The sequence below is a fragment of the Mytilus californianus genome, unplaced genomic scaffold (assembly GCF_021869535.1).
Source record: "Mytilus californianus isolate M0D057914Y unplaced genomic scaffold, xbMytCali1.0.p SCAF_12, whole genome shotgun sequence".
Classification (NCBI taxonomy): Eukaryota; Metazoa; Mollusca; class Bivalvia; order Mytilida; family Mytilidae; genus Mytilus; species Mytilus californianus.
In genome coordinates, this window is record NW_026262604.1 from 9,366,353 (window position 1) to 9,383,621 (window position 17,269).

General features: G+C 32.8%; 1 protein-coding gene across 2 annotated transcripts; it reads right to left on the reverse strand.

Annotated features, from left to right (window-relative positions):
- Positions 1-846: 846 nt before the first annotated feature.
- On the reverse strand, positions 847-17,022 carry LOC127721324 (uncharacterized). 2 transcript variants are annotated; one of them, XM_052228058.1, is made up of 4 exons: positions 16,854-17,022; positions 13,808-13,887; positions 11,467-11,527; positions 847-7,766 (listed from the first exon to the last, which is right to left on the reverse strand). In XM_052228058.1, exon 4 carries the CDS (start codon positions 7,747-7,749, stop codon positions 1,381-1,383), a length of 6,369 nt encoding a protein of 2,122 aa, XP_052084018.1. In that variant the 5' UTR covers positions 7,750-7,766; positions 11,467-11,527; positions 13,808-13,887; positions 16,854-17,022; the 3' UTR covers positions 847-1,380. The 2 variants fall into 2 exon arrangements, with proteins under 2 accessions (XP_052084018.1, XP_052084019.1); XM_052228059.1 differs by having other exon boundaries at positions 16,990-17,019.
- Positions 17,023-17,269: the final 247 nt, after the last annotated feature.

A 17,269-nucleotide genomic window follows, 5' to 3' on the forward strand; every position in this document is an offset into this window, starting at 1 on the left:
AAAAATGTGAATCCACCGAATCCAAAAGGATACCACTTAATCAATAAATTTGACTTTAATTGACATTTTACATGTTTTTTGTTAAATAAAATATATGCCTTACCCAAAGATATTTTAGTCATAAAATTTTTGAATAAAACACTTCTTTGTATCTCATATCTTAATTTTGCCCTCTAACCCCTACTTTTCCTTTTATAATTTTATTACATACAGTTTAATAAGTCATTTTTAAAAATCTTATAAAATCCTTGTTATTTTTTCATAGTTTTTAAAAAGAAAAAAGGTGCCAATTTTAAATGAATGAAAAATCTAGAGAGAATCATTTCCCACAAATTTTCAATTGAATATAACTCAAAAACAAGTACACTGACGCATCATTTTTTTCTACTTTTAAATTTCCCTTATTTATATACTATTAATTTATAACAGACTTTTAAAAAATCTTGTTATTTATAAATAGAGGAGCAAACATCCTTAATGTGACTGAGGAATCTGACAGTAAACAATTTTTATAAATATAGTCCCCCTCAAATGGAAGATTTTGAAAGCCAAAAGCAAATGTGTAAGATAAAGTTCTCTAATATTTCAATACTGTTATTTGACAGAATTCCGTGTTTTGAACATCTGGAAGAAGTTTATTTAGAGATTTATCATATTCAATTTCAAGGGGCCAAAAAGGACATTTGCATACAGTCTCCTTTGCAAACATAACTATTGATGCAAGACTAACAATCTGCGAACTGGGACTAGACCAATTTCAGACAATAAAATGTGACCTTACTTTGTGAAGCCAAGAATGCAATGTTTAATAATTTGAATTTTTTAACCAAAACAATTAAATTTCAGTTGTTCTTTTTAATAGAAAAGTCATTTATTCATGTTTTTTTCTAATCTCCACAGTATTTTAGGTATATTTACAACTGTCACTGTTGAAAGAAAATAATTTCTATCTAAAAAATCTTTCCTTAATATGATTAAAAACCAAAGAACTTTAAAATACCAATTAATAGTTGTCTCAATTTGATTTTTTTTCCTCTTGCCTGAAATTTAAATGAGGGTCTGGATGGGGGTTACAAAATAGAGAATAATGGGTTCATATTGCAAAATAAAGAGCCAAAAATATAAAGAATAGAGAAAAATGGGCCAAAAAATAAGGTATAGAGAATAATAGGGTGCTGAAATATAAAGAATAGAGAATAAGGGTAAAAAGGAATAGAGAAAAATGTTCTAAAAAGTTAAAAATAAAGAAATGAAGGACTCCCTATCCAGACCCTCTTAAATGTAATGACCTGTCATAATATATTCTAATACTAAATCAACATGATTGTTTCATTCAAAACCCTAGTAACCAGTCACCATGGTAACACATTAGAAACTATTCTACAATCTCATTTGCTCAATGAATGGTAGTGTTCTGAGTGAATTCCTAACTTGACTGTATTGTATAAATCTTGCACAAGAAAAACTTGCATCTAACCATGATTCATCACTATCAAATTCATCATCAGATTCATTTATAGAATGTTCTGAATTTTCAATCTCTGCTGTTGGCATAATAGTTAATGAACCTGATTCTAATTGGTTACTTCTGTCAATACTTAAATCTGATTGGCTAACTTTGGCAACACTGAATTCTAATTGGTTGATTTTTCCAATACTTGATTCTAATTGGTTACTTTTGTCATCACAAGATTCTGAATGGTTACTTCTTTTTACACAAGGTTCTAATTGGTTATTTTTGTCAACACAAGATTCTGATTGGTTAATTATTTCAACACAAGGTTCTGTCTGGTTTCTTTCGTCATTAACACTTAATTCTACATTGTTATTATTTTCTGTAGTTTCACTGTGAACAAATGACAAAAAATATGGAATTTGAGAGATATTCTCAGAATTATGTATGTTTTGAGTCTCAATCAGTTCTGTACAAGTCTTTTGAGAATTCAGCACGAATGTTTTATCTTTGCAAGATTCAGGTTCAGTACATTTATCTTGGCTCCTGTTGCCTCTGCTATATTCTGATTGGTTACTTTTACCAGCAATACTAGATTCTGATTGGCTAATTTCTTTAACATTACTAGACACTGATTGATTTCTTTTGTCAAAATTAGATTCTAATTGGTTATTCTTATCAACAGCACTAGTACTAGTTCCTGATTGGCTACTTTCTTCAACAATACTAGATACTGATTGGTTTCTCTGGTCAACACTAAATTCTGATTGGTTGTTTTTGCTATGAACAATAGATTCTATATGTTTATTCTCATTTGCCTGGCTGTGGAATAATGCTTTCCAGCGTTTTTTTGGGGTCATTTTTTCAGCACTTTGTACACAAACATTAGATGATTCTTTTAAATCTAACACTTTTTCAGGTGTCTTAAAACAAGGGACTTTATTTGGAGGAAAATCCTGAACACATTTTACAGGACTTATCTTCAGTTTCTTACTAGACTTATTTGCAAGTAATTCCACTCTTTCATTTTTGCCCCTATCACTTTTCTGTTTAGGTAAGGAGAAATTGGTTTTTGACCTATCCAACAAATCACTTTCACAAGTATTCTTACAGCCCCTGAGTTTGTGACCATTATTTCTATTTTTAGTAGCAAGTGGGAGGTATGAATTATTAACATCAGTTTTTCTTCCTGACTTTGTCACTCTTGCCATTCTTTCCTTCCCTGACATATTACTAAACAATTTTATTTTTAACTTATCTTTCTCTGTTTTTCCTTTACATTTAACCTGACTTTCAATTTTTTCATTATTTTCTCCTTTCTTCTCATTTTCTTTTATTTCTTTCCTTGAGTTTTTAACACTCTCATTTTTTCCTTTTGCATTAATTGTCATTTTTGTTTGCTTTTTACCAGCAAAGTTTTTTGTTTGTAGTTTTTCTCCCTTTTCATTACATTTGTCAAAACTTGACTTCTTCTGAAGACTATCTGACTTGCTAACATTGAGATTTAGTTTTTTATCTCTGTTAACTGAACTACAGCAGTCCATAACACAATTGTATTTGCATTTCAACTTTCTAGGACTTTTTCTTGGGATGATCTCATCTTTAGACAAACAGATGACTTCTGAATGACTAACTGTTTTCCTAGGACTCTTTCTTGGGATGATTTCATCTTTAGACAAACAGATGACTTCTGAATGACTAACTGTTTTCCTAGGACCCCTTCTTGGGATGATTTCATCTTTAGACATACAGATGACTTCTGAACAACTGACTGTTTTCCTAGGACTCTTCCTAGGGATAATTTCATCTTTAGACAAACAGATGACTTCTGAAGGACTAACAGTTTTCCTAGGACCATTTTTGAGGCTGATTTCCTCTTCAGACAAACAAATTACTTTTAAAGAACTTCCAGTTTTTCTAGGACTTTTTCGTAAAATTTTTCCTCCAGTTTCTGTCAAAATCAATTTTGCTGGACTTTTTCTTGGACTTTTACGTAAGCTCCTTACACAGCTATCAGATGGTTCTGTAGTAGATAATTTTGACGGTCTTTGTTTTTGAGAAGCCTTCTTTTGACTCATAACACAGTTTATTCTTTCCTTACGTTGATTTAGATTTTCAGTTTTATCAGGACTTTTTACAAAGCGTTTTCTTGGACTTTTCCTCAAATTTATATTGTTATCTAGTTCCAATTCTTTCTTCCTGTTATTCACAGTACTGCATTTCTCATTAATGTTTTTGTTACTGGTCTTTAATTTATCGTCCGTACTTGCCAATTTTCCGCTGTTTAGTTTGCTGTCTTCTTTCCTCTGCTCTTCATTATCCTGCCTAATATCATCTCTTTTACTATTGCAAACTTTCCTACATTTTCCAACTGAGTTTCCATCATGGAGATCGCGTAGCTCCACTTTTCTTTTCCTGCTATTTTGAGATTGTAAAGTATCACGATCTTTAATCAATCTATCACTATTTCGCTCCTTCTTTTTTGTATCTTTTGAAACATTTTTAAAATTTTTACCCTTGTTCGTGTTTTTATCAAATGCCTCAGACTTGTGAGCACTGCTCTCATTACTTTTCAATTTTTTAGATTTTTTCTGAGTCTTCAACACTTTGTCTTTTACACTACATTTGAGAAGTCTTTTTTGGCACTTCATACGTTCCATATTTTCAAGATATGAACAAAGTCTAGAACACTTCAACAACAAAGATTTGTGATCAGTTGTCTTTCTATGAAGGAGTTCTCCTTGATCAGACGCATCAGAATCATCGGTACTTGTAGTTTCGTAACAAACTTCATACTGATCTTTATTTTTTGGTAACTTCATAATTTCCGCATAGACATTACAATCAGTATCTGATCCTGAACTTCTTTTTTTGCAAAAGTTTTTAAATAAATTCTTTGCTATAGATGATCTGTTTTGTGTGTTTTTGTTATAATCAGCAAACGTCAATTCCTGATTATCTCCCTTTTTCTGATTTTGTAAACATTCAAAAATATCTCCCTTTTCATCAATCAATGTGATTTGTTCAAGATCATTATTAACTGTCTGCATAGCAACCAGACTAGTTTCATCTTCAAATATTTTTCTTTTGAACAATTGTTGATTTCTTATTTTCCCTGAAGAACTGAAATTTGACAAACTTGCATCATGATCCAATATTTCATTATTTTCATCTCTTAAAATGCTGTCGTCATAATGCAATTGTCTATATCTTAGAAAAGCCTCCTTGTGACTTGGATCTACAATCTGTGTCATCCTGGGGCTTTGTTCAATGCTTCCATCAGTGAAAATGTCAGTTTCTGTATGATAGCAAATTTCATCGTTCTCAAAAACATTACAATTATCTTCTTGCACGTTTTCAAGCTCACACAAATCTGCTAAAGGTCTTTCAAAATTTTGTGTAACTGTTGCATTTACTTCATTCATATTTTTAAGCTCATAGCATCCTGTTAAATTTTGTGCAATATTCCTATTTTCTTGCATCTTACCGTCAAGCTCAGAACATTCTGCTGTCGGAAAGTTTGGTGTGTCAGAATTGTGTGCAATTTTACCATCTTCTTTGAGCCTATTTGAGTTATTTTTACGCACACAAAATCCTGCTGTTAATTTCTCTGAATTTTTGTCTTCATTATCTAAAATGTGAGCCTCATCACCCGATTTGCATGAGTTTTGAATAACTTCATCAGAATCATGATTATTGTTCAAAATAACAGACTGATCATCAAAATCACAAACATGATTATTGTTTAAAATCACAGCTCGATCTTCCAAATCACAAACATGATTTCTATGATTAGAATTTAATTTTTCTGAATCAACAGACTGATTCTTCCAGCTTTTGTATCGCTTCATGTTGTCATAGTAACTAGATGTTCTTGAGCAAAAAGAATCATTTAAAATATAATCTTGGTGGTTCTGAATAGTTTCAATTCCTTCATTTTGTTGGTCATTGTTTAACGAAATTCCACAGTATTTTGTTGTGTTTCTGAATGATAAATCATCCAAATATGGCGGACTCGAAAAAACTGAGGACTCTCCATTTCTATCAGAAATCATAACCTCACTTTCGTTTTGACTTTGTTTACCTTCCAGATCATTTATTCCTAAGCAATGTTTATTTTTGCAGATTTGTTCTATTTGTTTGACAAATTCCACCATTCTAGTACAAGGAGACCCGTTTGTTTCAGTTTGATTGCACAAAGTTCTGACATTATCTCCCCTATTTGTACTCTTTTCAGTCACTGGAAAACTTATCTCCCTTTGTTCAGCATTATAACTTGACTGATCCCCATTACAATGGTCTTTCTGCACAGACCTAACAAGCATTCTTCTCTTGCATGGAGTTCTATTGGATAAAGAGTTACTTCCCTTCATTAGACTTGTCTGTGCTGATAACGAGTTAACCCTCTTCATTGGACTTGCCTGTGCTGACAAACAGTTACTTCCCTTCATTGGACTTGCAGCCTGTGCTGATAAAGAGTTACTGCCCTTCTTTGGACTTCCCATAGTTTGACTTGTCTGTGCTGATAATGAGTTAACCTCCTTCATTGGACTTGCCTGTGCTGATAAACAGTTACCTTCCTCTACTGGACTTGCAGCCTGTGCTGATAAAGAGTTACTTCCTTTCATTGGACTTGCCAGTGCTGATGGGGAGTAAATTCCCTTCCTTGGACTTGTCTGTGCTGATAATTTCTTCAATGCCATTAATGCACCTTTCTCAAGTTCTTGTATACTTGGCATATATTCTGAATGAGCAGATTTTTCTTGTTCTGTTTCAGTTTCACTAGCATTTTCAATTCCCTGACACGATTCACCATTGAAAGTTTTTACCTCATTATTAGATATTCTCCAATTACAAGCATTATCAAATGCTGGAGCATGAATTTCCGCTGTTAGCGTAAAAGTGTTCTGACAAAAAGAAGAGCTTTTGGAAGAACTTTTCATATTTATATTTGTATTCATATTTCTATGTGTATTACACTGTGTTCTTACTGTATCGTTTGTTTTGTCAACAAAAGATTCTGATTGGTTAATTTCTTCAACACAAGGTTCTGATTGGTTACTATTTGAATCATTGTAAACATTCTCACTCCTGTCCTCCACCATTTTACTTTCGGATTCGGCATTACCATTGCTCAGATTTTCTATCTTGCTTTTACGTTTTGTGATCTTCTGTCGAACGTTTTCAGTATTGCTAAAATTGGAATTTACGCTACCACTGAATTCTCTTTTACTGTTAATGGATTTAGAGCTTTCATAAATATTTGAGGTAATGTGTTTATTGCCTTTAGTACAAACAGACTCATCAGATACTATCAAATGGGCATCTGTTTCTGACAAATTTTTATCTGAAAGAACAATATCTGTAATTGTTATCGGCTGAGAATTTTCGCTTCTGTCTGAATTAGAATTTGTGCTATTGTTTTTGTCCTGTTGTACAAAGTTCTGCAAAATATTTGAAAGAATTGCTCCATTTTTAGGATCAGAGAAGGTATTCACAAGGTTTTCATTAATTGATACACAAGTTGTTTTTCCATTGGTTAAAACTATCGGCATGGCGACTGATGATGAAATGTCTTGAGGACATTGTCCTACAGTTTTTGTTGAAAGTTGTCCTTTTTTATTACCATCTTTATTAGACATATCCCCACCATGACTGTTAATTCTATTTGCAAAATTTTCTGGAATTAAATAAGGGTAACACAATGTCTTCTTTGGTGAATATCTTCTACCGTTGTTTATACATCTTCTATGCACCCGAGAGTGTTGTTTTAACCTTAAACTGTTCTCAAATTTCACCCCGCAAATAGCACATTCCACTTTTTGATTTTTAACACAGTTACCCTCATTCAACTGAACAGTTTCAACTTCCTGTAAAACAGTTTCAATTTCAAAAGGTAATGTTTGTGATATGGGTACCTTACTATCTTCCAAATCATTTGTCTTTGGTTCCTTTTTTCTACTTTGTCTTTGTTTTGGTTTTGGGTTTCCAACTAAACCCCTGAATGTTTCTTGATCAATCGTAACTATTGATGAGTTTGTTTCACCGGGAATGTACAGTAAAGGAACGCTGCTCACTTTTCTTTTCGGTTTCAACTTTTTATTCAAATGCTGAAGCATCATTTTATCCAAAGCGTGGTTGTGACCTGGTTTCCTCAAGTTTTCGACTAAATCGTCCTTCTTATTTTTATTTCTATTGGTTACCAGCACATCAAACTGTTGGAAAATACTCGGAATGTCTTCACTGTTTTCACTAAAACTAGTAACTTCTTCCAGTCCATGAAACATGTCGGCCATTTTACTTCTACTGGTACCTATAAAAATTCAAGACACTGCATTTATGAATGTTTTAACATCAATTCAAAAACTCCAAACACTTTAGAATTTCGCAACTTTTTCCTAGTTTTAAAAAAAAATCTAATTCAAAGACAGAAGTATGTGCATTCATTTTTGTTTCAGCAGTCCCAATTTTCATGAATTCAGGAACAGTTGAAAACCTGGGGAGTCTTGATTTCATGGATTTTACAAATTGTTATACAAGCTTATGCCTACAGGAAATTTGTATTTCACTGAATATTTAAATTTGCAGTTGACCTATACCCTCCAAATCCACCAAAATTAGTACTGTGGATTCATTATTATTTGTTGGATACCTTTTTTGGTGGATTTCAAGGGTAAAGGTAAATCACAAATCTAAATGTTTAACGAAATGAAAAATTTTTATTGCCATTTTTCAGATTAGGAAAACCATAAAATCAAATATCCAAGATTGTCCCTCAATCCATGAAAATTGGTCTCCACGAATATAACCGATTGATTGGTGTTTGCTTTACGCTGCCTTTGCGCAAAAAGGCTATATCACGGCGAAAGCTAATTCAAAAATACAACTGAATCCACAGTATCCCACTTATAATAAGGCATCAACAGTAGTTACTTCCCTTTAAGGGTTTACGGTCATTAAACTTTCAAGTAGGATAATCTTACTGAAACACATAAATCGACCAATCAAAATACTGGATTTTGTGTTTCGAGCATAAATTTTGTACTCCAACTACCGAGTAAAGTTTTATGACCAAGGACCCAGGCAAGTATAATTTGCATTTTCAGTGAAATTAAGGAAACAATTATTTATAATATGCAGAGTTCTCTTTCTTTTAGCATGGTGGTCATTAGGATCACAGACTACAAACTGGTGGTCACAGTGAAAATATTGTGGTCCTGTACATGTATTTGCAGTCAATGTTTTGCTATCAATTATTTCCATAAGTGTAAATCATACAAGGCCAATTTGCACAAAATTATGGTTCCATATGAAATTGAAATATTGATATGCCCGGTACATTGTGATCAGGAGCTATACTAAATACCAAAAAGCCTAAAAAAATAATTGGACATCAGGACCGTCACTACACTAAAATTGGAAGACATACCTGGTTTTAGTAATCAGAATAACAAATCAAATTTTATAGTCGACGCCCGGCGAATAAGCTTCAATAGACTATTTTCATATTACTGAGTTTATATTTTTTCGACAGGTTACATACTCTTTAGTAGGACATCCTGGTACTTTGTCAAGTAAGAGCAATTTAAAAGAGTAAAATCAAGCTTTCAATCGGTACAATTTGGGAAGGAAATTTTCTGTTTTATGTTTTCTATACACAACAAAATCATCTGAAAAACAGTAAACTTTTCCCCCAAATTGCACCGATTATATGTTTGATTTTAGTTCATTTGGTTGCTCTTACTTGACCGAGTACCAGGATGTCCTAACACAGATTAGGTTACCTGTCGTAAAATCATATAATCCAGAGTCAAAAGATGGTAATATGAAATAATCTATTACTTATGAAGGATTGCTGGAAACTGAAAGAAGAAGGACTGATAGGACTGTCAGTTTTGAAGAACACTGAATATGATTGTTTATATTTCCACAGAAGGAGTGCTCACAGAATTGGCCAAACTTCTGTCCATCCTACCTTCCCTTTTGGATGGACATGCCTTTTCTATTGTTAAATCATAATAATTTCACTTACAATATCTTTGAAAACCTTTTTTCAATATATTTACAAAATCTGAAATTAATAAGCAGATATGTACAGGACATGCTATCAACGTTTTTTTTTTTTTCTTCTTGTAATAATGTAAACATATAATTAGTGATAATTTTTACAAATTATCTTACTGTACATTTTTATGATTAGAAAGATGAACTATTTTCACAAATACAGTTGAATTTTTTTAACTAGGAAAAATTTGCTTGCAATGCCAAGATTTATTTCTTACCATGCTATAAATAGAAAAGAAAGGTCAACACCTTATGTGACCTATGTTAAATCATCATAATTAACTTTAATATTTAATATTCATAATCAGTATTTGTTTTTGTAATATCTTACTTGATCTACAACTTTAAAGGTCCAAGGGAGATAACTAGAACTATTTATTATTCATGCAGATCAAAGATATTTCTGATTTTGAGGAACTGCACTTTTAATGTTGTTTTTCAACTCAAATTCAAAATTTAGTCTTCATTCTTTGTCAAAGGCGGATTTAGGGGGTGCTTGGGGTGCGCGCCCATCCCCCCCCCCCCCCCTTATGGAGCTTCAGTTATGGTTAATCAAGACTTTTTACCGGTTCCACTACAAATTTTTTCTAGTTTCAGGGCCTATGGGGCCCCCCTTTTTCAAAATCCTGGATCCGCATCTGCTTGTCCTAGTCAAGAGCCTGTAATTCAGTTGTTGTCATTCTTTGGTGTCTGCCATATTCATTTATTATCTTTAGCATAAATCAGGCATTTGGTATTCTCTTTTGAATTGATTCACATTTTGTCATGCCAGGGGCCTTTGATACATCATGGTTTTAATACTATATGATATTGGATTTGCCCATTGTTGGAAGCAGCATAGTGACTTAGTTGTTTACATCTGTCTGTTGGTCTTTGGTAAATAGCTGACTCATTTGAAATCCCCCCCAAGGGTGACTGGGGAATAGAAGTATGGTCACCATTGGTCTTCCTCCGACCGGCAGTAAAACCCGTGCTAAAGTGGGGCGTCCGTTTGGCTGTGCGGGATGTACAAATTTGCAGCCACGTCCGGTCAGAATGGGGACGTTAAATCCGATGCCTCGTGTAAAGAGAGTGCCACGCTCTTTGCACGTTAAGAACCCTTGCAACAACTCTTTGAGGGGTCCGTAGGTGACCTGTTGCAAGGCTAAATTTCTGTCCCTATCCAATATACCCTCATTTCCCGTGGCAGTCTAAATTTCTCCGACCTTAATCCCTTAATCTATTACAGAACCTACCTATTGTATTTATTGTGAACTTGTTCTCGTCCTGAATATGCATGAAATATTTGCCACTGGACGTTAAGCAACCAACAATCAATCAATCAATCATTTGAAATCACACCACATCTTATTTTTATATTCAACAGGGAGCAAAGTTCTAAAGAGTCCCTTGTACTCGTATGAGCAGAATTTATTTGCTAGATATTTATATATTATGTACATATGTGCAATGAAGTTATCTGAAGGGTATAACATTTTTATCATTAGATAAATATACAATATTAGGTCAATGTCAGAAAAATATAAACTTTTTTGTATGAGGCTAAGAAACTGTGGAAGGTCAAGGTTATACCGAGCCCTTGCCCAGTTTTGAGCCGAATACAAAAAAGTTTATATTTTTCTGATATTGATCTAATATTGTTTTTATACTGCAATTTAAATTAATAGATTGATATATAGCTATCTAATTTGTAACACAAATTTCCAACATATTTTCATCCCTAAATGAACCCCTGATTGTGGAAAAAGTGATCCATGATGAAATTGACATTGCACAAAATATAGATGTGTTACTATATTTGGGAAATAAACACAACTAGTTGCAGTATAATGTGTTTTATCCTAGCGTAGGGGTATGTGTACATGTACATGTGTGACATTAATCTATATTTTAATCAGATTGCTGTTACTAGATTTTCCGAAATTGTTCTAATCAAAACAACAAAATACCTTTGACCACTTTAGTTACTTATTCCAAGCACATGAATAATCTTCAGACTTTCATCCATTTCTATAAAATAAAATAAAATGAAAAAAAAATGTTTGAGAAGTCAGTTTGTATACATGTACAATGTATATTTAAGAAATTGTGAGACATTATCCACAAAAAGTGGAATTCAGAAATATCTCTGTGAAATAAATATAGAACAAGAATGTGCCCATAGTACACGGATGCCCCACTCACACTATCATTTTTTATGTTCAGTGGACCATGAAATTTGAGTCAAAACTCTAATTTGGCATTAAAATTAGAAAGATCATATCATAGGGAACATGTGTACTAAGTTTCAAGTTGATTGGACTTCAACTTCATCAAAAACTACCTTGACCAAAAACTTTAACGAGGCTGAAGCGGGACAGACGGACTAACAGACGAATGGACAGATGAACGAATGGACACACAGACCAGAAAACATAATGCCCCTACTACTATCGTAGGTGGGGCATAAAAACTACATATTATATCTCTAAATATAAAATTAATTTGTTCAAGAGGTAAGAAACAGGTTAAATGTGTGGCTTTGCTGTTTTGAGATGAGTACAAATGGAATATTTATTTTAAGACAATGAATTGTTGTTTTCTTTATACTACAACTCTTACAGCGGCTCCAAATGAAACATTTTGGGTAGAAAAAAAAACAATTTTGAATTTAAAGCAGACAGGGTAAAACATGTGAACCTGCATTCTTTCATGACGTCATAGATAAAACTCTATAGAAACATGTTATCAAGGTCATAAACAAGGCTTTATATGGTCAGTGACTGCATAAAGCCAACGATTATATATATGTTCAATGCTTTTTGACTGATCAAATTTCACGGTTGCACCATATACCAGCAGTATAGAGTTTTAGAAGACTCCCCCCCCCCCCCCCCCAATAAAATTGAGAATGGAAATGGGGAATGTGTCAAAGAGACAACAACCCGACCACAGAACCCCAATGTATATATGTGGTGCACCTATCATGGCTGTTGTGTTTTATTTTCAGGACTATTCTATTCAAAATTAAATGGGACCCAGGGGAGGCAATTTCAATTGGCCACTATGGTCGGATGTGAAATTTGTTGTAAATATAAGTTAAAAATGTATGCAGGCATCGTAAATTGCTTTTACTGGTGGCGACACTATGTTCAAAGTGCTTTCCCTAGGTACATGTACCATGTATGTTTCAATGGGACAGCCATCAGATGCCTTAAGGTGGTACCAAACACCTTGACTAAAATTAATTAGCTCGTTTAATTTTCATAAATTTTTGACAAAATATTTACTTTGACCCTTTGACAAAAATATAAAAATTTCAAAAAACTTGAACCACACACTTTATGGGAAAAATTTCATTGGATAGACATGTATATAGCAGTTTGACAAACACTAATTTTGATCATTGAGAAGCTTAATATTTCCTTAACAATAGAACGTGATTAAAACGTTGAGCTGATTTTTACAGAGTTATCTCCCTGTAGTGTTATGTACCATCTTAAAAAAGCTTAATTTGGATTACTGTCACTGTGACACAATTACTATTACACAATAATTGTGACACAATTACGATGATACAATAACTGCAGGGGTGTGGAAATATTTGTTGTGACCACTTGTCCGCGGGCAAGTGAAATTGTATTAAAAACCCAACTTTAAACTAAAGAATCTAGAGGCAAATTTTGAATTATTTTTCAATGCTAGCTCACATGAACCTGGCAGATTATATCTTGACTAATATTTTCTTCACTGTGAGCCTGTGCGATGTTTTAAAGTTAATGAAGAGATGAAAACCAAATAAATGATAAATTATTGAACTGTTGTTTGCCTCCCCCCCCCTCCCCCAACCCATTTTCCTCCCAAAAAATCTTATGGTAGGCCAATTGTAAATTTGAGATTAGTTTTAGATAAATAAGCGAAATCAAAACATTATAGAACTTTAAAATCCCCTTTTCTGTTTATTTTCAAGCTATTTGTCCTTTACCGCTTTTGACTTCCGTATCTTGTCAGAACCAAGTTATTGGATAAACAATTTTATTTGTAATGAGGCACCTCTTCTCCGTTGGTCAACTTCCCAGCAATGACCTATCTAAAGATGCTTATCCAACTCGACCGGTCATTTAGTTTTCATTCTTGAGAAATCAGAGCTCAAAATTAATAATGACCATCATGACCATTTGGAATTTGTCCAGAAATTGGAAAAGTTGACAGACATGAGATGCTCACATTTTCAACCTGTTGAAAAACATGAAAAAAATCCTTCAAATAACTAAATAATTAAATACATGTACCCTTCATTTACAACCTTACCCATAATTATAGACATCAAACATTGGTATCTTTTGTTTTATTATTTCTCCATGATCACAATCTATTTTTAGCTGTTTAATCTATAAATAAACATAACAAATACATGAAATATATTTATATGTATATAAACATGATAAACAAAAAAGTAAGACAAACATTGTTTTTCGTTCATTGTTTTGTACATGTATAAATCAGGATGTTTGTTTTCTCATTTGAATTGTTTTACATTTCTTATTTCAGGACCTTTTATAGCAGACTATGCTGTATGTTTTTTTGCTCATTATTGAAGGCTGTATGGTGACCTATAGTTGTTAACTTCTATATCATTTGGTCTCTGGTGGAGAGTTGTCTCATTGGCAATCATACCACATCTTCTTATTTATGGTACTTAGGGAAAGCACTTTTTCAATTGACACAAATTGAGCAAGTATTACATTTTTGTACCTTCCTTTTGTCTCCATGTTGGAGGTCTAAGTGCACAAATTCCTTCATAAATCAGCCAAATTCAACTTGTTACACTGACCACTAGACTTTACTTAAAGGGATTTTCTAAGCAATTCTTGTTTCTTAAAGCATTGCTAAATTCATCACTTCAATCTAGTACACTTTTAAAATTTGTGTATCCCATGTTTCAATTTGGTTAGTCAAATAAGAAATCAACCATTTACCCCTCAAAAATGGTAGACAAGGGAAGTAACTCAACCTCAAATTATGCCATTCGAAACCTATCTATCTCTAGTGCACAGCCTAATTGGTTGGAAGTTCTTCCTTGGTAGCCGTCAGAAATAGCGCTTGTTCTATTTAAAGCATTGTGAGTGGAGGGGAGTTATAGTAGTGATCAGGTGGATGGCTAGATGGGAGAACCATTAATCCTAGTGCAGTAGCTACAAAATGTACAGGGAGGGGGAATAGGGATCTAATACATTTTGATTTTGTTTTCTGTTCTTTATTTTAACTTGCATTAATTTTATTGTTGTTGGTTTTACTCAGGGGTGGAATTCAACCATAATTTGAACTACTTTCAGCATTTTACAATAAGGTATTTTTAAAATTTTAATGTATTCTGAAAGGCTGATGTGTCTGATAATCAATTCCTACATGTACCTGCTTAGGGTGTAAGGAATTGTATCATAGGTGTACAAGGCGCCAGTTTGAGGTGAGTTAGACAGCAAAAAAAATCCCCAATAGACTTAATAGAGCTTGATAAGGGATTTTGAGGCTGCCAAATCAGAAAATTGCTTTTGACTCAGAATCCCTTTTATTATATAAATTAAAATATCAATGTCTGCAGAAGTATATAAAAACCTTTTTGAATTACCAGATATATGATATATTTTTTTTTAAAATAGGGCGGAAGAACTTAGGGTGAACATGTAAAATTATAACTTATAAGGGCATACAAAACAGATATGCTAACATAACTTTATAAGTTCCCCTAGCCCCTGTGATTAAAAACAATGTCCCAATTAAAAGAAAATTTGAAATTTGAAAAGAGGAGGAACATCCAGAAAAATTTATATCACCATTAGGAAAAATGTATCAACAAACAGAAGACATGAGAGACACAGAATTGGTTGATATAAACAAGATCGAACCTCAGTATGAATACCAAGGTCTGGTATCAATTATCAGAGCCCCTGACTACTGGCATAATATAGGCAGCTCAAAATCCAGAACAACAGCCCAAATAGAGGAAGGAAAACAAATTATCTCTGAACAACTCAAATCTCAAACTCCAAACATAGCAGTCGCATTTACAGATGGGTCATGTTTGGGAAATCCAGGCCCATGCGGTGCTGGAGCTATAATTTACATCAATGATCAAGAAGAAAAATTAAAAAGACCTGTCTCTAACAAAGGATCAATCTTGTTAGCTGAACTGAGAGCAATAAAAATTGTACTTGATTACATAGAATCTTTTTCAAAAACACAAATTGAAACTTTAACTATATTTTCTGACAGTCAAACCGCATTAGGAATCTTAACTCTAAATTGGAAAAGTGACAACTATCATCAAACCATTAACGAAATAAAAGGAAAAATAAAAAATTTAAATGAACATGGAATTTTAATCAACTTAAACTGGACACCAGGCCATGCCAACATAAAAGGAAATGATGAGGCAGACACCTTGGCAAAAGAAGCTGCTAAAGAAGTTGAAATACTAGCAGTTGATCATGATGACATAGTATTTACAAAACAAGATGTAAAAAAGGCAGCTAGAAATTCCGTTACAAAAAATGGCAACGCAGATGGGAAAACAGCAATGCTGGACGTCATTATTTCAGATTTCATCCTGAAGTTAAAAATAAAGTAAAAAAAGACTTCCCGTCAAAAAAATTTGTACAACATAATCAACAGTTTACAAACAGGTTATTCCAAATTAAATGCATACCAATTTATAATAAACCAGCATATTAACTCTGAAACCTGTACGATCACTGCAAACAAAAAGAAAATGTACAACACTACCTTTTTGAATGTGATCTGTATTCAGATGCTAGATACAAATTATTTCATCAAATATACTTCATAACAGGACATATTCCAACCGATATAGACAATTTATTAACAATCAATTTGCCAAATTCAGAAAATATCACTCAACTATTAGCGGAGTACATAGAGAAACAAACCGTTTTAGTGGATAATTTAATACAATTTTTTTAATTTTTCATGTCATTTCAATTATCTGATTAACCAATTTTTTTTTTTTAGTACATTTTTTTTTTAATATTTTTTAAAAAAGCGCCACCTACAATATCTAAGTACAAAGGAGAAACTACATTAGTGATTAAAATTTTACAAGAGAGGATAATTTACAAGAGAGATTACCCTGTCATCACGACAAAGATTGAAGATTGAAGAAACAATGCTCTTAAACCCTTTTGGAATTCTGTGTCAGGAAGGGTTTTGTAATCTTGCCACCTGGGAGGAATTACATAAGCTCCTATATCTGTATATATATTTAGATATTTCCTGAAATAAATGAAGCTCTTTTCTATACTGTCATGACTGTGTCAAGTTCTCAGGTCAAGTTTTTTACCTAATTGTTTTATGGCTATGCTGTTGCTTTTTGTTTTATATACAGGAACATCGACTTAAAACTTGATGTGTTGTTTTATGTTCATTCAGCTTGAGGTGTGATAAGCATATAAATTTTTAAATTTGTCTTGACAAACCAAATCATTGTTGATGCTTTTTTTCTTCTGGTCCTTGAAGTATAATAACTGGGATCCAGTTTAAAAAAAAATACAATTTAAATCAAGTCAGGTATTAACCACAAAAAATACGGATTTCTTCTGTACCTCCCATTTCTTTGATAAAACTATAGCTATGTCTAATATAACAATGATAAAACCAAGTGTTTTTAAAGAAAAATTCTTGATTGAACAGACTTGCCAAAATTTTAATAAATTGATAGAATAATTCATATTAAAACAACTAATAAATGAATGATTT